Source organism: Abramis brama (assembly GCF_963993115.1).
Source record: "Abramis brama genome assembly, chromosome: 13".
Lineage (NCBI taxonomy): Eukaryota > Metazoa > Chordata > Actinopteri > Cypriniformes > Leuciscidae > Abramis > Abramis brama.
In genome coordinates, this window is record NC_139975.1 from 13998949 (window position 1) to 14023096 (window position 24148).

The 24148-nt window shown below is 37.7% G+C and overlaps 1 protein-coding gene across 1 annotated transcript in view; it reads right to left on the reverse strand.

The window, feature by feature from the left end:
• Window positions 1-952: 952 nt before the first annotated feature.
• tnmd (tenomodulin) overlaps window positions 953-24148 on the reverse strand; it is a 55629-nt gene continuing 32433 nt past the window's right edge. Inside the window, exons 3-7 of the mRNA XM_084132457.1 lie at window positions 17237-17377; window positions 14196-14294; window positions 7671-7830; window positions 7181-7287; window positions 953-2404 (exon numbers count right to left, since the gene is read on the reverse strand). Of these exons, the coding sequence (XP_083988583.1) occupies window positions 2195-2404; window positions 7181-7287; window positions 7671-7830; window positions 14196-14294; window positions 17237-17377 (717 nt within the window). The 3' untranslated portion in view covers window positions 953-2194. The remainder of the gene's footprint in view (window positions 2405-7180; window positions 7288-7670; window positions 7831-14195; window positions 14295-17236; window positions 17378-24148) is intronic.

The window sequence follows — 24148 nt, forward strand, 5'->3', positions numbered from 1 at the left end:
ATGATATTTAATTCAATTCAGTTCAATTCACATTTATTTGTAAAGTGCTTTTCACAATACACATCATTTCAAAGCAGCTTTACAGAAAATGCATGAGTCCATATTACAATTTAGAGTGATCTGTTATCAGAGGTAACTGTCTAAGTTAAGTATACCAGAAATGTAGCCTACATATACAAAGTCACAGTTATCTAAAAATGTGTTAATTTAAACAATGTAATAATTTAATGCAGAAACAATGAACTCATTGAATTCGAATACTTGTTTGTTAACAAATGATTATGACATTTAGAAAATATAGCATTGGTGCAAAATTGAGCAAAATACTCCTCTCTATAGCATTTTTTTCTAGCCAACTAACGTGCTATGGTCATTAAATGGGTAAATGTAACGTTATGGGATATGTTCTCGAGCTGTTTTATTGACCATTTCCACGGGTGAAAAACACTGATTGATCGATATTATGTATGAGGCATATACATTTCGGTAAGTTGTACTGTATCTTTCAACATACCTATTGTTCATTCGTGTGTATTTACTATTAACTAGTAGTAGTAAGAGTAAGAGATGATCGGTTCACGTAGCCTACCGCTTGAACTGAGGCGCCAGCGATCTGTCGTCACATTTACAAGCGCCAAAACGGTATTTAGGCTATTGTTTGAATTTCATAATAAAATTGACAGAATTTGAGAGGCTCATATTTGTTTCATATGAAAAGTAACCTGCTCTGTCTTGTCTGTGGGTCCGTCGGTGTCAGTGTCCTCTTCTTCGCGATTTTTCCTCTGCATTAGAAAATGGATGTGTGGCGTGAGAGCGTGTGAAAAGTGTCAATTGCGTGAGTTTCACGCATGAGTGCGTGAGAGTTGGCAGCCCTGATGACATGTTGTATTTCACAGTGTATTTTTATGTCTCTTAGCACATTTATTCGCAGCAGTAAATTAGTAGCAGACACTGAAAGTTTTACCAGTTTTATTCAGATGGAAGTTGTTGGAAAAACACAAAGGAGCATAAGATTACGTACATGCAATTTATAGAGCACCCATTTGCTTGGATGAAAGAATTGATTGAAACAGTCCCAGAGCTGCAATTATGGTGCTAGCAATGTCACAACCTAAATACAGCCGTGTGATATGTGTACAGTATAGTTCTACGCCACATTAAATTCACATAACAGCTTTTAAAAAGCCTAATTTTCAGAGTTCTTCAGGGACTTACTTAAGCGTACAGTAAATACATTAGAAACAATACTAAACATGCACATTAGTGTAAATGTAACCTGGTTATTTATAATGCCTCTCATCCACTTTAAAAAAAGACAAATAAAGGACCGTCAGAAAGGGTAACGTAATGTCATGTAGAACTTCACATGCAAATTAAAACAGTTTGAGTTATGTCTCTAACTACACGTTCTCCATTGATTTGAAAGGTCTGCATGGAATATGTAGACTACAGTAACTGACCATTTCCATGCAACCGTTTCTGTGGTACTTTTAGTATTACCGTATAGGTCAAGGACAGAACACTGACAAAACACTGTTCATTGAAAATAAGCTTACAGAAAGCATCCATGTATAAAAGTGTATATATATATATATGTATATATATGTATGTGTGTGTGTGTGTGTGTGTGTGTGTTAATTATACAATAACAGTTTTTTAAAACATGTTAATTGACTAATATTCCATGTCGTTTCAAAATGAATATGCTCATAAAAACTGCATGCATATTATAATTATTACAAGCAAAATGCTGTTAAAAAAAGTCTGAGATGGAGCATATTTGTACTATTAAAAATTAATTTGTTGTACCACAAATTGAACAAATGAAGGCAAAAATGTGAAATTGTGAAAAACAGGGCCTAAAATATGTCATTTCCCTTATACATTTTAGCCTAAAATCTTGATTTTAGGCTAAAATGTATAAGGGAAATTACATGATTATGTTATGTTATGTGATTATGTTATGTTATCTTGATTATGTTATGCATCAACTACCTATACATAATATGAAGAATAGTTATGACAGTGACCAGGTCACTGAGGATGTTTTGAGTTAATGTTTTGCCTCACTTCAGCAGATTTTTTACACAAAGAATGGAAAAAGTTCAGCATATATGCATGACATTTGGAACAAATGAAGCTGGTCTACGCGTACCCCTGAGCAGCATAGCACCACTGGTTCCCCCCAGGATCCTCAAATTCGTCCCAGCATTCGTGCTATCCACCAGTTGCAAGGCATGACAATCTGACAGATGACCCGTCCTCCCTGGTAATAGTAAGGATATGGCGAAAAGCCGCCCAGGGGCTCGTAGTATCGCCGACAATAACGGTACCCACGACGACAGTACTGGCAGCAGTAGCCCTGCTCATCTAGGCTGTTGTCCAGCTCCAGCCCCGTTTCTCTCTGCGAAGAGAGTGAGTCAACAGGGTAAGAACCGCAGCCAAACAATACTTGCAATCTCACCACAGGGTGCGTCGGCGTGACTTATAGCTTGATTTTAGCAATAAAAAGGTGCAGTGCTCTGAAGGGGAATGAAGAGAGATTATGGGGTGTAGACATGCAATGACAAAAAACCCTGTCATACTCGGATATGTCACAAGGATCAGAGTGGCATTTAAAATAGATGGTTTTGATATGCCAAGCCAGGGTATCTGATATGATATAATGCCCTTGACCTTTCCATTACGCCGCCAGTGACATCGCATGGCTTTGGCATCTCAGATTCAAGTCCCTTAACCCCACTGCCTGTCTGTTCTCAGTCAGAGCAAGTTTGACACTGGCAGACGCTGAGATAATTACACTGTTTCTTTCATCCCAGCCCTCCCACTCCCATAAATGCGTAGCTTCGGTGCCTCAGTCCGAGCAGCGACCCTGGCCTCATTTGAGCTCAGAAATGAGAACCCTCCCCCATGCACTCTCATGCCCTCCTTTGACTTTGGCATAAAGCGAATGGCACGTTCCTACAGCAATTAGCGGGGTAATGATCGCCCAACAAGGATCGGTTTATTTGCTCTCACAGGCAGGGTGTGAATTGGTGTAAGGGCTAAATGAAAGCGGAGTGAAAGGTAAATTGGTTAGAATTAATGGCCCTTGGCCCTCTCCATTGTGATCGTGTACGCATGCCCTCTCCAGATTACCCAGGGCTGAGTGCCATGCCTTTGATCAGCCGCTACGGCGAGATGGGTTCCGAGAAGTGCCACTTAACTTTCTATCTCCTGTAACTGTTGGAGCAGATAGCACCCTCAACTCACTGTTTCATTTGACTGCGTTTCGATCTCCCCTAGCTTACGACACAGACAATATGATGTTATCCGGCTGATTAAAAACACCATCGTTGACCTAGTCACCTCCTGTGATCTGCATTAGATTGGCAGATGAAGCCGGATCTCTCTAGGTTGTCTGGCAACGCTTCAGGGTTCCAAATGGGAATGATGCAAATAAACTTGATGGCAGAAATTGCTTTGAAATGTGTTGCCCGGAAGAAAATGTCATTTATCCACGGTCATACATAGTGTTTGTATAGCATAAACAGGTATATTATTATCATTATTGATTTTTGGGGGTTTGAGATGAAGCGCAGTGAATTATAATGTGCCTGTGCATGTGCGTGTGAAGATGCATAATGGCATGCATTTCTCCTCTGGTCCCATCTCTCATTATGTTCTCCATAAACGAAGCATGTATGAGTTTTCATGAGCTCACTATGCAATGATGAATGGATTGAAAATTGCATTCTCCTAATGATTAGACTAGTGCAAGAGAAAGAAGGTTGATGCCTGTATGGTTTGATTTATTACTCTCACAAATGCACAATTACTGATTCATAATGTTTGTTGGGTTTAGGGTCAGGAGTGTTAAGACAACAATTCATTTTGGTAACAGCACAAAGCATGTCGGTATAGAACTGTTTGATTTATCAGACTTTCACAGAGAGAAAAAAAAAAAAATCCTGCCAGCATGAAAGGTGGATGTTATTTGGGAAAATAAGAGGTTTTCTTTTTTCGAGTGAAATGATGAGTGATTAGTATAAAACAGACTATGGTATTGTTCCACAGAGGCATATTAATCAAACTGATTATCCTGCTGCAATGAGAAAGTGAGTGTTAATAACTTCATGTTTGGGACTTTATCTGTCTGTCTGTTGCATGCGGAGATGACAAGAAATAAAGCACTCTGGAACATGATGTCAGTCATGAATAAAATAGTAAGAGCAATTAAGAACAGGTGCCTAAAGCTGACTATAGCGTTTTACATTAGCTTCACAAAGCCTGTCGCGTCCTATGTTATGTTTAGTGTTACAGTTAAAGCGTGATGTACTAGCATTTCATGTGAGAATGTATGAAAACTCTAAAATTATGTTCCTCTACATTCTTTTGCATCAAATGTCTATTATTATTATTTGTTTTCACAGGATTATCAAAGTCAACTCATTAAACAATTAAATATGCATAACATGCTGTTTATTTATTTATTTAAACACTGTGAATGCATTTTATTCAATTTGACATTATACATGCTAAAAACTAATCGGAACATCTAGAGCCGATTGGAACTGATCAGAGTGTATGCAAAATTCTTATGGGGAGAACCCGTTTATCAGTACATGATGGGGGAAAGACTCCTTTTACAGGTTATTTATTTATAAATCAAACCCATGCACACTGTTTAGAACAAAAGTAAAGCATTTGCATTCATTGTATGGTAGAATTTAATTATCGTTGAAGCTGAACCATCATTCATTTTAATGCGAACACCTGCGGAGGAACACATCTTTATGCTTGTGCGATTAAGTGTGAAGAAAGTTGTTTTATTAAATTATTGCAGATTTGCATTTCCATGTTTGCATTTCCTGTGTGTATTGATAGTCACTGCCGTTCAAGTTTAGGTTTAGTAAGATTTTTTTTTTTTTTTGGAAATAAGTCAATACTTAATTTAGCAAGGATGCATTCAGTTGATCAAGAGTAACATTATAAATGTCTTTATTGTCACAAATAATTTCAAATAAATGTTGTTCTTTTGAACTTTCTATTCATCAAACAATCCTGAAAAGAAGTATCATTGACTAAAATGTTGAGCAGCACAACTGTTTTCAACATAACATGATAATAATAAATGTTTCTTGAACACCCGATCAGATCTTTGACATATTGCCATCACAGGAATAAATTATAATTTGGAATATATTTAAATAGAAAGCAGTTATATCAATATTTCAGAATATTACTGTTTTTACTGTATTTTTGATCAAAGAAATGCAGCTTTGGTGAGCATAAAGCGGGTCGCACACCGGACGCGCAGCTCAGCGCCGCGCCGCGTCTTTTAAATTCGAACACATTATTCTCTATGAGAGTACACACACCGGCGGCGTCTGTCCGCGGCGCCCAGCAGCGGCTCAGGACCGTGTTCAAAATCCTGCCGCGCCACAGAGCGCCATTTACATAGTTTTATATTAAATTTACATTTATGTGTCTCAAATCGTAGTTAATACGGACTTCACCCTGTGCTGCAATATACATTTAGTTTTATATCTATTTACAGAAATCAGAAAATTGCTGATGTTATCGGATTTTCAGGTGAGAGTTGTCCTAGACGTGGCGCAGCGCGGCGCTGAGCGTCCGGTGTGCGACCCGCTTAAGAGACTTCTTTCAAAAACAAATCTTATCTGATTGATAGTGTAAATACAGACCTGTGTTATAATTTTCTTCCCTCAAAAGGGAACAACTGCATGTGCGAACACGTTAATTTTACACAGCTTAATTTATTGACATTTTTTCCAATTACAGATGTATAAAGATACTTTTTTTTGCCTCATTTTAGTATTATAAGTTTAAAGTGAATTTATCTTCTTCGGGTCCTTGACCGGAAAGTGCATCTTAAGTTCAGACTTGGGGAGGGAGGTTCAATCAGCGATCTGCAAGCCAGAATGCTTTCAGCTAGAACGCGGGGTCACAATTCCTACCATCAACAACTGCGGCAGGCGTACAAGTCTGAGATTCGACCGGACCCAATCATCAGAGGCTTATCCTCCCAATGTAGGTCAAGGACCATGATGCAATTTCTCAGTGCAGCCAGATGATAGTTATTCAGTTTGAAAGATATCCAGAGCTGTGCTGGCACACAACACATCAGCGTGGCAGTACTGGGGAAAGGTCAGCCTCGTATATCTCAGGCCTTCTGTCACAGGAACTTTGATGATTATTTACAAAAAGTACACAACAGGGTACAGAGACCTGTAGCAAAATATGAATTCCCTCCTCGAGCTGCAGACGTCTGCCGGTGGGAGATCTAAAAGAAGGGCTTGCGTCTAGGATCCTCTGAAAGGTCTGAGATATCTGGCTTCCCAGCAGCATCTACATGACTCCAGACTCCAATTACTGGAAGCCACATCCCCTCTGACGTTCGCAAAAGCCTTTGTTATCGCTCTGCCCACAAACACAGCCCGCCTGTGCTTAGCCTTGGAATAGGCTGGATTGGTATGTATTAACCAGCTGATTGAAGGAGAAGATTTCAAAAGCGAAAGGTGGTTTCATCTGGATTTGCTTTAATTAAATGTAACTTTGCAGTCCGTTTTGCTGGATGAGATGGGAAGGCAAGTCGTTCCTGGACCTCTGCAGATAAATATGCCTTTTCCCCCCACCTAAAGTTCTTTCTTTTCACGTCTTCTCATCCTTGCGCTCAGAGGCTAAAAGTCGCATACTAGATAGGGAGGTGTATATCGTAGGTGCTAGGACTTCAGGATAATTAATCATTGAACATATGCTTCACTTCATGAACGCAATAAAGGACTCTCTTTGGCCGTTTGATTCTTTATGCCTTGATAATTAAAGCATGATTAATACATTTATCTGTTCATTAATGAGTGACCTTGGGAGGCTGTCTTTGTACATCACTAACTACATAAGAGAGGCATGAAAATACTGCAAAGCAAACTTGCTTCCTTTGAAGGCTAAATATCCCTCTCCATTAGCAGTAAGACATTAAGGGAGTCTTAAGTGAGCTGGCCTGATTTAAGCAGATATATAGAGCAATTTCAATGCCCTGTGGTCCACATGGTCTGTTTTAAGTTCGGAAAGGGAACTTCGATTAATGAACGATTTATACTAAAAAAGAGAGCATGACTATCCAGCTCAACCGCAGTCGAACACGCCTTTTAGGAATGAACCTCGGGCTCATACTTACATAGTCGTTTACTGGTAACTGGTCCATGACGTCCCGGGCCTGACGTGGCCCTCTTGCCTCCAGCTCTGGGGTCTCCTGCACGTCCTCTACATCATGGAACTCAGCATCTGCATCACAGAAGGAAAGACGATGATGCAGTCACGCTGCTAAACACTTGCTTCTACAAAATGGATATCGTGAAAGGCCCCTTTGATCTTCCTTAAGAACATAACCCCCCCCCCCCCAGTGCTATAAAACCCTCATTTAGAAAAATGTAACACGTTAGTTTCTGCCAAAATATTTCTTCAAACATGGTGTATCATGTCCTTGATTACTTAATCAATGATTGCTTAGGACATTTCTAGAGCATTAGCCACAGAATTCTGTGTTTGAAGGGAAAGTACAAACAAACAGTGGAGAGCAAAAGAAATTACAGCCTTGACTTGGCTATTCTGAAACCTTATTACTAGGGTTGAATTGGATTTCGAGTTGGTGAAGCCCTGTTTGTAACCTCTGAGAGGAGATGGGTGGATCCAGTGGATGGGTAGATCTTGGCAAATCTCCCAGATCTTGGAATTCAACAGGAATGTTTTGTTGGATATGGGCTCCTCAGCAGGGATCCATATCTGAGAGTCTACCATCTGAATATCCACTTCACCTGTCTCACTCACCTGTGAAAAGAAAGCACATTTTAATGCCTTATTGTGCCTGCACAAAATGCTTTGTCATAGATAGGGATAGATGATCTGACACAGTTACTTGCTAGAACTTGCCAATATCGATACCAATGGACTTGCACACCGTCTGTTTACGTATTTTCACTGAAATGTTAGTGCTACGTTAGCTTTCGGTTTAGTATTTATTTTCCCATAGTAAACCTTTTCTGTCATATTTCTAATAACACTCAATAACAATTGTATAATATTATTAATACAGTATATTATTATACTATAGTAAACATAACATTTTAGTACATTAAAACATAATGTGAGTTCCAGAAGCTTGTATCAATATTGCTTTGTCCTGTTGTGGAACATTTCCTCAAGATAAGTAATTAAGTAATTAAGTAATTATAGCACTCAACTTTTGTTTTTTTTAAATTATTTATTAACAACAGTTATAAAATCAATTTCAACTTTTAAATAATTTGAATCATTAAACAATCATCACACAAACCCATTATAATAAATGTCACATCTACGCTTTGACTTTAATGTGAATTATGTTTCTTTGTCAAAGCCCCAGTCTGCGTTTGATTGAAGGCTGTGAGTGAAGTGTCAGCGGCGTGAGCGGTTGTGGCTGGCTGCTTGTGTCCTTCAGCAGTTCTGCGTAAGGTAAGATAAGAAATAGTTCCTGTCTTACCCAACTTGCTAACACAGTTCGTATTTTCACTTTGGAGTCTATTTTATGCATTGATTTTTTTTTTGTGCAAAAAAATTGTAAAACCGCAAGTTTAAAAAAACACTTAGGCTAAATATTTGTATGTGGGGATCGAGAGCAAAGTACTGATACTTAAGTTGTACTTTCAGAAGCCCAATTGGCTTGATTGAAACTGACCCAATTCCTTCCTTACCCTCTAAACTCATTTCTGTTCGTCAGTGCTTTCTTTACTGTGCATCCTAAGTCTCGTTCACACAGCCCAAGCAAGATAAAGCTGGAGTATCTGCTTTATGCTATTGCCTTGGATCATTTCACTCCCTCTCTCCACAGCCAGGGAACAGAGAACTAACTGCTGACCATGGCTAAAATTTTTAATTTGACCTCTCTTAAAGACCATAGCTTTACCTTCTTATGAAACAGACTTTTTTCTTCCCTAGCTGTGAAAAAGTGCCCTTTTCTGCAGACACTGGTGGTGTTGCATTTTAATTTTTACAGCAATACTTAGAAATACAGAAATATATCTGACTTTAAGATGGCTTCAAATATGTCTTCTGTGTTGGTCTATAGAAGGTTATTCAGTCCTGTAGGCACGATAAAGTTCACTGTGCTGCATCTACTCCGTCACAATTATGCAACTAATTATACAACTGATAATAATGTACTTAATTTGTTAGTTCTACAGTTCATAAGCGGATAAGTAAATTATTATTGCTTAATGATAGCGATTATATGTCAGCGACTTAATTGAGATCTAGAAATTGAATCTAGAAAATAATCACATGAGGTATATGTTTGTTTTGCTGTATAGTTATGTGTAAATAGAAGTACAAACAAACACTAATACGTTCCCTTGTTAATTAGTGCAGAGACCAGAGAAACGGCTCACATGACAAATATTTTTACAAGGTGATTTTCTCCCAGTCTAAAGCTTAATTGCACATAGTTAAGCTTGATGTAGAATCCTGAGGCTATTGTCTGAGCTACTATCATTTATATTAGGTTCCCCTCTTTCTCTTTCATTTGCTCTCCCCCTAAACCCTCTTTTTTCATCCCGTTGCTCTTGTTTTATTAGAAGTCATTTTCGGTGCCGTTTCTTGTTTGTTGGGAAGTGACACCGCACTGACCTGTAGCGGTTCCAGTTCCGCCTGATTAAAAGCTTCACTCTCTGCGCCTTTGAGACAGTTTCTTTGCTCCGGCCTCCTCTCTCTCAAATCACACTTAACTAATGATGACTAGGAGGACAGCCTGCATGACTCAAGCAGTGAAGGATGCTGGTTTAGCCTTAAAATTAAAACTAGGGCCAGCGGTGCAAGCAGAACGCTTTAATTGGCCATCTCAGCTGCTCAAGCAAAGCGGGCCTTTCATATGAGTAAACAAAGGTTAGGGCACTGATCCTGCAATATTTGATAACATTTTTTGAGAAATTAGCTGTTATAAGTTTAAGGGTGGTTTATCTTGAGACATCTAAAGGTTGCGAAAGAGGCACTGAAAAGTAAAGAGCGAAGCTGAATTATGTCTTGACCAAGGGGTCAAAGTTTGGCTGGTTAGCATGGCCCAGTTAGTATGACCCCAGCTGGTCGATGCTGAAATTGCACCATAAAAATGTCTCTTTCTCCATTGTGGCATGCAAATAAATTACAAATATTTAATTATATTATAGTTGATAGTGAAGGCTGCCATCAGCCAATCAGCATTAGCCGCGTTTCCACTGTTGGGCCAAAAGCGGGCGTGCTAGTGCGTGCCAGGGCCAGTCGCGTTTCCACTGTCACTTCCGGGGCTTGATCGAGCCTTGTCGGGGCTTCCTCGGGGCCAACGGCCAGGGTTTCCTGGCCCGCCGAATACCTTGGTCCAAAGAGGGCCAGCTCGGGCTAGAGGAGTCAGTGGTTACGAACAGAGGCGGCGTTTACCTGAGTCTGAAGACGGCAGCGCCGGATGATTCTGTCAGCTTTAAAGACTTTTAAAAAAAAATGTACCTCAAAACTCACTTTCCTGTTTGAATGCCTTCTGTGTGTGATCCGGTGTGGATTCTGATCACCGTATAAGGTAGAAATATTTATACACGATGCAAAAGACTATGCACGCTTACCATTACCATAGTAAACATAGTAAATATGAATGCTTGAAGAAATCAGACAAATCATAATGGCTATCACAATAATGTTTTTATTTTATCTGTAAGTAGCCTACTTTTTATACCGGACTATCATAAAATAAAGCAACTTTTTTTTCGGGAGCTTCCTCTGTTTCTCTGACTGAAAATATAGCCTAACTAGCCTACTGGGAGAGAGTGCTAAGCTCATCAGGTCGTATTTTTGGTGGCATATTTGTAGAACTTATCTTTCTTTCTAAATGTGATGTAAATATGTCCTGTAACTACCAAATAAACAGAAACAGCATCGACTGAATAAGTAAGTGTGACCTCTTTTTTTTGTGAAATAGATTACCAGAAAAATAAATTACCAGAACGTTCTTATTTGGTTCCCCCAAAAAATAACCAAACGGGAACGTTAGGGGAGCGTTCTGTGTTAACTGTTAACCACTTTATTCTTTGTGACTAATGTGCAATTTTGACACAAATTGATTCATTATGATCAATGTAGGCTTATCAAGTTTTATTGTAAACCTGTGGTAAAACATTGATGCTTGGATTTTAAGTAATCAAGTAAACCACAAAAATGCCTGCAAACGGTCGCTTTTATCATGTTTGTTTTGCGATCACGCATTGAAATTATGGGTTTGTGTGCACGTTGTTCCAGAGAGGCGTGTTACGGGCAGGTTTTAATGAAGCGCTGCAGAACTTCTGGCCCGACAGTGGAAACGCAGCAGATTTTGGGCCCGGGGCTATAGGCCCGAGGCTTTTAGCCCGGCACGGCCCGTTTAAAGCCCTGGCTCGCCCTGGCCCGACAGTGAAAACGCGGCTATTGTGAGGACATAATTATCCTGTGGATCCAAAGTAATCTAACGTCACATGATATGTACACCTGATTAGCTTCACTCTTTGCACCTTCTTTACCGTTCAGAAGTTTAGGGTCGGTGAGATTTTAAAATGTTTTTTAAAGAAGTCTCTTATGCTCACCAAGGTAGCATGTAATCAATCAAAATGCAGTAAAATATATATTATTATAAAATATTATTATAATTTAAAATAAGTGTTTTAATATATTTTAAATTGTAATTTGTGATGTCAAAACTAAAATTTCAGCAGTCGTTACTGATTTGGTCATCAAGAAACCTTTATTATCAATGTTGAAAACAGTTGTGTTGCTTTTTGTGGAAACTGTGATACATTTTTGTTAGCATTCTTTTTATTAAAATAAAGTTTAGAACATCAGCAATTATTTGACATATAAATCTTTTGTAACATTAAAAATGTCTTTGTTTCTCTTTTGATTGATTTAATGTATCTTTGCTGAATAAAGCATTAATTTCTTCAAAAAAAGAAAGAAAAGAAAGGCTTGCTGACCTCAAACCTTTGAACAGTACTGTATGCCTCAGGTAATTGGCTCAATGTACCCATGAGCAAAAGGCAGAATTCATATCATGTTCTTCCAAACAGGTCCTGCAACAGACAAGTGCCTTGAATGGGAATGCTAATGGATAACTTTCTTTGGGCTATACCAGGGGGTTTCAGATGTTTAATGCCAAGGATCTTAATGGATTCAATTTTAATGCCAAATATGATGATTCACTTGCGATGGTCCCTCTTTCCAAAATATAACGACAGCTTTGTTGTCTTATCATGAAAGTTTTTACATTGTAAGGAGAGACTGAAACTTTTTTTTTAATGTTAATGTTAAAATCTAGGACTGTGAATTGAATAAAATAGCCACAAATCAGTCTTACGATTTAGAAAAGCAGAATTATACTGCAAACATATTTCTTTCTCACCTTGCACATCCCAGTTTGATAATTATAAAAGAAATAAATACATTTTACAGTAATGCATTTAATTAATGAAAACTTTTTTTAAGGAAAGAAAGTATAAATAGAAACGGAGAAAGGGATGATTTGCACAGAGTTACCAAAAGGCCAAATGAATCCTGAGACTCGAGCGCTGTGTGCGGAAAGACAGGGTGTGATTTCATCTGAGACATTTGGGCAGTTGGAGACCAGTGGGAAGTTCAGGGATTACCGCTTTCATCATTTCCCAGACTGAATAAATTGAAAATGGTAAACAAACTGGCAGAATACAATTTATGCTTGTCACCTGGTTGTGCTCGCAGGCTGCTTTATTTCCTTATCAGTGGCATGCAGTTTCTTCTTAGCCAGCATTGTCTTGTGGTGAAGCTTGTTAAGGCAGCTTGCTCTGGGACCACAGTCGCATACCCTGCGGCTCAGCTGCACTTGGAGCTAATAATATGGATTTTAACCTCTACTTCCTTAACATGCTCACAACCTTGGAAAGAATGGCCTGTTTCTCTCTCTCTCTCGTCCATGCACAAGTGGCCTTTGGTTTCAATAGCATTCTGATTTATCTCAGGCCTATGTATATAATCAAATCAAAGATTTAGAGAAAGCAGGAATGTAAATAGACAGTTAGCAAGCCTGAATCACTCTGCCACATTCATGTAAAGCCCACAGCTCACATTTTTAGCATTTTACACTTCTTAGTCTGTTTATCCAATAAATGAGTGATCATTTGTGTAAATGTTCTCCTGGTTAGCTGTGTCTTTATAGTATGAACAGCTTGCTCCATCTTTCACCATGTGTCCCCGTCCCCCCTCGAGAACCAGGCGCATCGCTCGCTCTCTTTCCATCTACCCTCTCTCTCCAGCCCCACTGCTTCAGCCCTGGCCAACTCTGATTGATTTCACATCTGTGAAATAAAGCTTTGCCGAAAAATCTAATTAGGTTTCACAATGAGCAAAAAAAAAGGAGAAATGGCAGCGACATATGGCGTTTGCTTCGCAATTAGTATCTGTAAACATGGATTAGACATTAAAACGATGAGGGAGAGAACATGCAGGCTGTTTCTGCCTATAATACCTTCTGTTCCAAAAGTCAAAGAGGATGTCTGGGAACTTGCGACAACAATACATCAATGTGTTTTTAATACAAATCAGAGAGGCGTGCCACTTTGCTGCACACCCCTTTTCAATATGAACTGCGATGGAAAGAGTTTGGCGCATGTGAAACTGCTTGCCATTCTCCATGACACCGATAAATTGGATGTTTGATTGATAGAATTTCGCCCATCACTCTTGCAGAGCATCACAGACAGCCATTAGAGCAGGAGAACAGAGATGAATCACTTCAGCCCTGAGTCAAGTGAAATTTACGGAGCAAACATCTTCAAATACCATTTTAATGGCTTACCTTTCCCAAGGACCCCTCTCTCTCTCTCCTTAAGGCTATTTGGGCTGAGGCTTCAGAGGAGATGATTAAAAATTAATATTAGTTCAGGATTGACAGCAGACACCATTTGATGTGTGCCACAAAGGGGTTATAGGATTGTGGACTTTCAGATGGATTCATGGCCACAGGAGACCCAAGTTTATACTTTTGTGGGAGATGCTGGAGGGAATGATGGTGGGGATGGGTTGGGGTTGGAGTAAGTTTCATTTTCACAGTCTGATGAGCTGCAAAATTCATGATGTTTTCACCCTGTTTTAAGGGAGCTAATTGCTTAAAGATATGTTTAGTGAGATTAGAATACCTCTACGTCGATGGTCTTTGAGTCCAGCTTCGGCAGCTCCTTGGTTTGAGCCCTGATGTAACATCTCTGGTGCTTGGCAAAACGGATTCCCATGATGCCCTTGAATGTCACAGATATTAATGAATGTTTATTCCACAATTAAAAAAATAAATACAAAAAATCAGCAGTTGACTTCAAATACTCTCTGACACCCGAAGCTTTTACTGCACAGCACAGATATAGCGAATGCTATACAGTAACTAATGCAACAGGAATCATTTCCTAGCCAATTCAAGATTACGGGTCTACAACCCCAGGCAATATAGAGAGGTATACCACCGAAGCCATGATTATATGTAGGCAAAACCCATTGATTTGCAGTACTTATGGTCTGTGTTGCGAAGCTAATCTGTTTGGTGAAGTGAAGAGCTATTTTCCTAAAAGCCACAGCTGATGGTCTGCCATACAGAATTTGTTGCTTTACACTTGAAAAGAGAAAAACCCATTTTAGCAGAAGCATCTGAAGAAAGTTCTCAGTGCTTTACTGTCTGAAAGTAGTCTTCGAAGGGAAATAAAGGCTATCGTGTTACAGACTCTTCACTCGGAAGGATAAAAACAATATCTCCCAGCATTCGGGAATACATTAGGTAATCCACAGTTGCTCTCGTTTTGCTGTTGTAGCATAAGAAAACTGAGAGCGAGTATGATGCTGAATTGTATTAACGAAAGCCTCTTTTGTAAATCCATGTGTTTGTGCTTTCATAACTAATGTTAGACTGCATGCTAATAATTGCCATTTTCACCTAAGCTCACCGGTTAGTAAAAAAACAGTTATGAGAGGAGTGCATTGTTGGTGCCGAAAATCATTGTGACAAATTGCTCTTCAATTCCTGTTAATGGCTTGCTTTTGCATGCAAGAAGGACCTATCTCTTGATGAAATGCGTTTATTGCTGAGCCTGGTCAACTGGAAAATGGAGAGACCCTTTATTACAAGGATAAAAAAACAGGAAAAGAATGTCATTTAAGGAAGAGTGTTGAAGTACAGCTTTGCCATTAGCCAGATTAAATGTGTGCATGCACTGAGAAATTATTCGAATGGAAGCAATGAATGATGCAATTGGCAGAGGGCAAAGAAGCGCTGCTCCAATCATAGGCACATTACTTGCATGTAGATGCCCAGTTATTGGTTTGAGAGACAACAAATACTGCTTCCTGAATGCAGGTGAAGTCAAGGGCTGGTGCTAAACTGAATTAGCACCAAAGAATCGCTGTTAACAACATTACTAGATCTAAGATCAGACTTAATCTGTGTCTGGGAAGCTGACCCTGGCAGTATACTGTTTCTGTATTAGGATGTTGTAAACGGACTTTGACTTTGTTAAGAAATTCCCCCTGCATCTTTACTGACCTCTTGTATCATCAAATGGGCGGTAAGATAGCTCATCTTGTCTTCCTGTAGGACAAACTAATCATTGTTATTCTCCACACTGATGGACAGAGACAGTGAGTATTGGCAAAATCATTTAAACCCTTGCTCTCAGCCACTTTTGTAACTACTTTTTACAAGACTACAACGATTAGAGAAAAATGCGCCATTTATACATTACGAAATGCTTTTGCTTTATTTTCCAGCTCTTTTGCAGTTAGGTATGTGTTGAAGGTCATTTCCACCTCAGAAAAAAAATAATAAAACGATTGAATTTAAAGTTTAAAATAATAAACTTAAGTCACACTGACTTTATCAAAGTTACAAGAGACAAAGTTGTGCAATTGTTGAGATATAGAATCACGTATAGCATACAGTTAAAAAATATTTTAAATGTTTTTGAAAAAAATGGTTAGTAAGGCTGCATTTATTTATTATTATAATATTATTACAATTTAAAATAACCGTTTACTTTAATGTAGCCTATTTAAAAATGTATTTTATTCCTGTGATGGCAACATCACTCTAGTCTTCAGTGTCACATGATCCTTCAGAAATCATTATAAGATGCTGATTTGTTGCTCAAGAAACATGTGTAACATAACATAAGTGATCATTTCTTTCAGGGTCCTTTAGTAAATATAATCTTTAAAAGAACAGCATATTAGAACAGCAATTTATTTGAAATAGAAATGTTTTATAACAAAATAAAAGTCTTTAGTGTCACTTTTGATCAATTTAATGCATCCTTTCTGAATATTAAATACTTAATATTTATAAATAAAAGATGAATAAAAGATCTTACTGACCCCAAGGCTTTGAACAATGGTGTATATGCAGTGATTCCTGAACAATAATATATAAAAAAGTAATTCACTGGTACCTTGCATTGCCATAAAATATATTGCTGGATTATTCCCTTTTCTCAAGCTGAAGGACACTTTATGGCAGTCTGTGTGATATGTCTCCTTGGCTTTCCCTATAAGCTGCTGTTGTGGAATTCTCATTATTACTTGTAAGTTTCTGGAGGACACTCTGAGAACTTGACTAAAACAATAGAGAAAGGATTTTGCTTGTGTTTCTGTTGGCATCACCACTGCATTTCCATTCATGTGCTGTAGCCTTCAGGCTCTATGGAGATGGTTTGTAGTTTTAGTGTGTGTAATGGCTTGCAACATCCCTCCTTCACAAAAATCAATTCAAAAGTCTGCCCTGAGCCAGAAGTTGCAAGAAGTGCCGAAGAGGGCTCGGAGCTCAAACTCCCCTTTCATTTATATCAACAAGTGATTTGAATGATTTTACCTATTCACTTGTTTTCTGCTTTCTCATGGCAATGCCTTGAATGAAACTAATCTGCTTTGTGGCTTTGCTCCACTGACCATTGTAATTTAGAAAGAAGATGGGGCCAACAACAAGTGTGTCTGAATGCTGATGCAAGATGTCATCGCTGCCAGTTTGCTTTTGCTTAGCACAGTGCTTTTCGGAGATTCAATATCATCAGTCTGAGAGAAAAAGAAAAACGCTCTGTCTGTATTTTGACAGCAGTTCCTAGGCTGAGTCTCAGATTGCAGGAATGTGAGCTGAATCTATCACATCACAATGAAAATATTTCACTTGTATGTCATAAACCCTTACATTTTTGAAGTCGTGCACCTCCAGGACCTCGTCTGTGCCATTTCCCATTCTGAAGATCTCGATGCGTTGCGCTGGATGGATTTCCATCATGCTCTCAGTCTCCATTCCATCCAGCACAGCTTTATACTGATGATCATATACCTGTTTAGACACATACAACCCAGCATACAGAATTAAAAACACAGTGCCACTAAAATATCCAATCTGCAACAATACCATGTCCCATTCAAAACTGTAGTAAATGAATTTTATTGCATGAGACAAAATATCAAGTGACATCTACAAACAAATTATGCTAGAGATTTTCTCAGAGCTACAGAGCCTCTAAAGGGACGGTGATGGAGGAAAAAATAAATGTCATTGCTTTTAAGCTTTCTCGCAAATGTCTTTTTCTTGGGTGATCGCATAACTTCTCACATTTCATATTTTTTCCATCACCACGTCCCTTTAGGTGAATTATTATTATTATTATAATTTTTTTTAAATAATTACTTTTAGTCTACTGGTGTCAGTACCTTTTAGTGGATGTATGAAGTCAATTCTTGTCAAGTTCACACAGGTGTACTAGCAGAAAAGACACGTGTAGTTCATCACGTAAACTATGGACGTGTTTCACAAAAATGGTCTATGATATAAATTAATTTGTAATATTAAGAAATAAGGTAGTAAGAGTGTTAAGGAAAGCAAAGGCAGATTTTTTTTTGTCACAATTATTGAAAATGTTCATGGTAACTCAAAAACAATATGGAGACAGCTTAAAAAACTGATTGGTTAAAACAATATTAAATATATACAGGCCCTTAATCACTATTGTATTGAGTCAGTGGATAAAATAGCTCAAGGTTTCACAGCACAACAACCTTATTTACAAACAATTAATGCTAGTGAGACAGTCTTGGTATTAAGACTAGTAACTAAGTTAGAGGTTGAAAGAGTAGTCATGTCTCTGAAGTCCTCAAGGGCTAAGGATATTTATGGTATGGACACACTTTTACTGAAACAAATAAGTTCTTCAATATTTTACCCTCTAACACATATTATTAATATTTCATTAGATCAAGGGATATTCCCTAATTCTTGGAAACCAGCGGTTGGGGCTCCCATATTTAAGGGAGGTCGACCCTCGTTTAACTTGTAATTATAGGCCCATTAGAGTCCTACCTACAATTTAAGATTTATTAGAAATTCTTTATCAAAGAGGCTGCAAAGATATATTTTCACTCTGTGATTCTTTCTCATGTCACATATTGTTTGACAAGCTGGTCTAATACACATTAGATAGTTCTAAAACCATTGGAATTATTATACAAACAAGCACTTAACATTTTAGATAAACTATTTAGTTTTCATCATTGTCACATTTTAAATAAGTATAACTTGTTTAGCTGGGAAAATCTCATTAACTTTAAAAATGGTTGTTTTCATAAGATTATGGTTTAGCTCCTCCTCCTCTGGCTGATTTTATTAAATTTAAATATACTGAAAACAGAGTAACTAGAGGTGCAATTAGAACGGATTGTATAATTCCACGTAGGGTTGCAAAGGGTCGGAAAATTTTCGTGGGAAGTTAAGCTGGGGAATTTTGGCAATATTCATTACCACGGCAACCGCTTGCGCGTCCACTCTGAAAGTAACTGTACACATAAGAGATGGATAGATACATTATTTAAGGTTATTTCTATTCATTAGAATATTGATATATGAACTTGTTGTCAAGTAAGCCCCGTTGCGAGCATGTGCGTCTCTCTAAACTTTCAGTGTGCTGCACTGTTCTAGTTGACTTCTGCGCCTTCCCCCCTGAAAATATCACGTTAATTTTGAAAACGTAATTCCTTTTGTGGATCCTCTTGGTCTTTCTTCATGTTTCTTTGACAAATATCAGTGTCTCAGTCTCACGCACGCTGCACGCGAGTTAACCACGCCTACTTATTTACATGTAGTGGTATACACGGAATAAAAAAATCTGTTACGGTTGACATTTTCTTCTGCGGTAACGATATATACCGTCATACCGCCCAGCCCTACTTGTATGGTAAATAAAGTTATGCTAGCTTATTTAGCATCTAACTTGCTATCTACTAGATGAATTGTATGTGATAATTGCAATTTAAACATTTAATAAATATATTTCCCCATAATACCATCAAAACTTAATTCAAAACTTACTTCACTTTGTTTAGTCCACAGGCTCAAAAGTGTGCCTTCCATAGTCTTGTGCTTTGGGCTTCTGTACATGTGATGGAGGCATGCACAGTGCCAGTATGGGGTGTGGTCTCAATAGCCATGCAGTAAACAGTGTTTTGCTGTGTGCATGTGATTGAGGAATGGCATGGATATTCAAGTGTATTTGAATGGCATCTGTTTGTTTTAGTCAAGATTATGCTAAAATATACTTTCCTCAACTATATTTAAGTTCCCTATGAAGAGCCAACCTTCAACTTTGAAAATTCCCAGTTTATTCCCATAAATTCCTGTTAATTCCCTTAAATTCCCATTAATTCCCATGGAAAGTTTCCATCTTTGAAAATTCCCAGAATTTTGCAACCCTAATTCCAAGTAGGAAAACTTCCTTTGGTCAAGTTGCAACTAGCATTTGGGCTAATTTGGGTACATTTACATTCATGAATGTTGATTAATGTACACTGTCCCTTTTCTAAATAAATAAATAAATAAATAAAAAGTTTGAAAACCTGAAAGTGTCTATGATTAAGACTTTAATAAATTATTAACATAAATATTTTTTTTATTTCTTTTTTAACAAACCTACCATTTAAACCCTAAAAAACCTTTATAAAATGTTTTGTTTAAGATAAACAATATAGTATATGGTATTTTGTTAAATATAATGCAGTGCCATTCGTACTTTTTAAGTGCCCACAAGATCATGTTTTATCTAGGAACTCTGATCCAGTTCTCATCGCCTCTTAATTGCTTCTCAAAAGAAGATATATTGAACTTTTTTTTTTTAAATATCACTTTCATTGAATGAACAAAAACACTTTATACATTTTTCAATTTATCTTCATTTATTTAGCACATAAGAAGTACAGTAAGTCATACAGGTTTGGAACGACATGAGGGTGAGTGAATGATGTATTTGGTTGAGCTAACTCTTTAATATGAATGCACTTAAAGGTGCTCTAAGTGATGTTGAATGACTTCACTTCTTGTTGACGTTCGAAGTATTGTCAAACAAAACAGAAGCTAGCTCGACCCTCCCTCCTGGAACACTGTTTGTTATGTTTCGTGGCCAAGGCTGGGCCAGTTTATTTTTCTTGCCGTTTGTGGAGCCTGGGCTGTCTACAGAGACCGCGTTTTTTTACAGTGTGTTACGCAGCTAGTGGATAGTGAGGATATGTTTGCTGGATGTGACAAAAAATGTTTTGGCCTAAAAAACGTGTGACATCGCTTAGAGCACCTTTAATATGAATTTGTCCAAGAATCATTGTCCAAGCCAGTCAGTGCAGACGTTTGCTCAGGCTTGACTGGCAGCATGACTACATCCTCTATTAATGGATGCGATCTGGTAGTTGCGCTTAGTTGCCATATGTATGCTTCAAGTAGACTCAACAAATGTCTGAATTGTCTGAAGTCTCGGATGGCTTTCCCCTGTTTCTGGGCCTTGCAGCGCTGCTGTTTATCTCAGCGCTTTCTTAAATGCTGTTTTTGGGCATGCATGGGTGGCTCCTCTCTGTCTACAAAAATGATTCATGCCCACCAGCCAAAAACCCTGCTATTAATATTTATGTGTGTGTTGTGTTATGATGAGAAATTACTCTGCTGAGCTCACCCTCATCTGTCTCAGTAGCATTTCTGAGTAATATGTTATGCTTAGACGTAAAGCAAAAGATGCACACGCACAAATATAATACTACATTAAGATAAATGTCACAAATCAACGCGTTTTCTGATTATTAAAGTGCTTTATGCAGTGTAGCATAGAGCAGTAAACACATAATTTAATATCAACTTAGCTCTGTTGTGGAGAGTGTATTGAAATTAGCTTGAAAGTAACTTCTGCACAAATCTGAATTTGCATTCATCCATATACAAAGAGGAAGTTATGTAGACATAAGCATGTGAGTGTGGTTATAGAATAACTGATTGGACTACAGTGTGTTGTAAAGACAACAAAATATAGAATATTCCAATACTGATATATAGGGGATGCTTTATTCTTGCAGTTTGAGGGGCTAATTTTGTTCTGTTGATGATATATTGATTGAAATGACTTTCAGTCTGTCTGTTTATCTCACAAAGTTATTAAATAACTTTAGAAGACTTGGAATATAGTGCACTATAGTCATATGGTCCACTGTTTAAAGGTATTTTGGATTATTTTTGAAAAGTGACAACCCCAGTTGCCATTCATTTTCATTATATGGAAATGAGCAGTCGATATATACTTCAGAAATTCTCCTTTTGTGTTCCACAGAAGAAAGAAAGACATTTAGGTTTGGAATGACATGAGGGTGAGTAAATAATGACAGTTTTAATTTTTGGGGGAACTATTCCTTTAAGAAGATGATCAAGAGTTAATGAACTGGTTGTCCTGTGAAGGTCCTTGTCGATGTCAATCCAGCTTGAAACTTCTGCAGGCGTTCTTATTGATTAAAAATCACAGAGCTTTTTAAACCCCCCTTCCCTTTTTTGTTATTATTGCTCTCCTGTTTTATGACAAACCTCACAAGACCTTCCCCTTGAGCATATTTAACCTAACACATTTTTTGCCTACTTTGTGCTTTGTTGAATCCAAGTTACCCGAATAGATGGCAAAAGGGGCTAGATATTACTAAGAAATAATGATAATAAAAGTAAATTTGCTGTCAGCACTACAGCAGAGTATGGGGTTCAAGCACTCCATTATGAAGATACTTTGAGCATTGCATTGATTCGCGTGATACAGTGTTTGCTTTTTCAAATTTCAACACTCAATAAGCCTACGGTGATCATGCAAATGCCTGGCATGTTTAAATATTATACAATTTAACCATTATAATGCCATCGTTTTCACAGAACATATTAAAACTATTGCAAATGGAGGTGATATTATTACAATGTTAAAGGGGTCATATAATGGTACATGCACTTTTACAAGCTGATTGTACTGAAATGTGTGTTGGCAGTGCCTGTACACAACCATCATAAAATGATAAAAATCCATCCAATGTTTTTTTTTTAATCATCTTATATGTTTCCTCCTGTCTCAAATCAAGCTGTTCGATATTGTGACGTCACAAAATCGACGCCCCTCCCACGATGGCTGATTGACAGCAGCGTTTCAAACACAGACCCGCCCTCGCGCCCTCGTGAGCGAGCTGTCAATCATAGCACGCGCCGACCGGCGCGTTCATTGTTGTTAGCTGGAGTGCTGAGTAGAATGGCGTCTAACGATTGTGGTGTTCTGTTCTTGGGTGTAATAACGAACACAGCAGTCATATTGATGATGTTTCTAAATCCGTACAGCTGAAGACGCAGTGGCTGAGTTTGTTTTCGAGGGGGAATATTCCCCACGATCAACGTCAATGCTTTCATGTTTGCGCGAATCATTTCACCAGACTGCTTTACAAATGAGGGTCAGTATAAAGCTGGATTTGCTAAGAAGCTGCTCCTGAAAAAAGGATCAGTACCGACTATTCGTGTTCCTGCTGAACCTACAGAAGAACAAGTGAGTGTAATGTTTTATTGACCTTTATATTAATCTTTATATTAATCTTTGCAAATAGCTTGCACGCTTCACGATGAATGTGGCTATTTTTATGTGGCATGTTTTCTATGTACGACGTTCTCAATATAATTCATAATCCCACGTTTATAATGAATGACGCGTTATGGTTATTGTGTTATTGTGTTAACAAACGGCGTACGCACAGAACAGAGGGGCGGGGTGAGCAAAGCTCATTATCATTTAAAGACACATGCACTGAAACGGCGTGCTGAAAACAGAGCTGTTTTTGACCAGGTAAAATTAGTGTTTTCTTACAATACTAATGAGAATTTTTAATTAAAGTATATTACAAACTTTTAATTTAGACCCTAAAGAATCATATTAGCTTGTACAAAAATTACATTATATGACCCCTTTAATAAATATAAAATAACTATTTTAAATAGGCATATCAGTGTAAGATGTTCAGTTAGTGTGATTTAATTACATAAAAAAGGCATATGATAAACAAATACAATTAAATTAACATAATTAATTATGCCCCCTGATCTTACATGTACATAAATTCAGACTTCTGTTTAATCCAATAGAAATATAACAAATAATGCTATGATTTTTTGTAATGTATATGCAATGCTTTAATTTGCTTCAATCATATCATGTCTTTGAATTAATTCAATTTGAGGGCTTTTCTCAGTAAATATTGATATTTTCCAGTGATTCTCAACCTTGTTTCTCTAAGGCCCTCCACATGTAGTAATACTCTGATATTATTACAATCAGTAGTAAAAAATGATTAACTGTGATTTATTTTTAATTCCAGAAGTTTCAAGAACTGTTCTTCATTAAAAATAACAGCTGTTGAGGGGACAAATTAAATTAAGATATGTGTTTCCATGCTGGATTAATTTTAAGTGATGACTTAAAAATGACTTAAAGTCTTGTGGCTCATTAATTGGAATGTCATGTAATTAATTTAATTATTATTTTAAATTGATTGACAGTCCTAGTTTTAAAATAAATTTCAACTTGTCCTTTGCTTCATGTCACTATTTCCTATGTTCTCTGTTTTTGCCCACAATATTGATTCGCTTAGTTGGCCTCAAAACAGAAAGAAAAACAGAAGAAAGAAAAAAGAAAAGAAAAAAGCTTTATTACAGGACAGAGAAAATGTAATATTGTATCCCTTGGAGATCATAAGAATGTACTGGCAGGTTCAGGGGCTGCTCATGATATATTGTTAA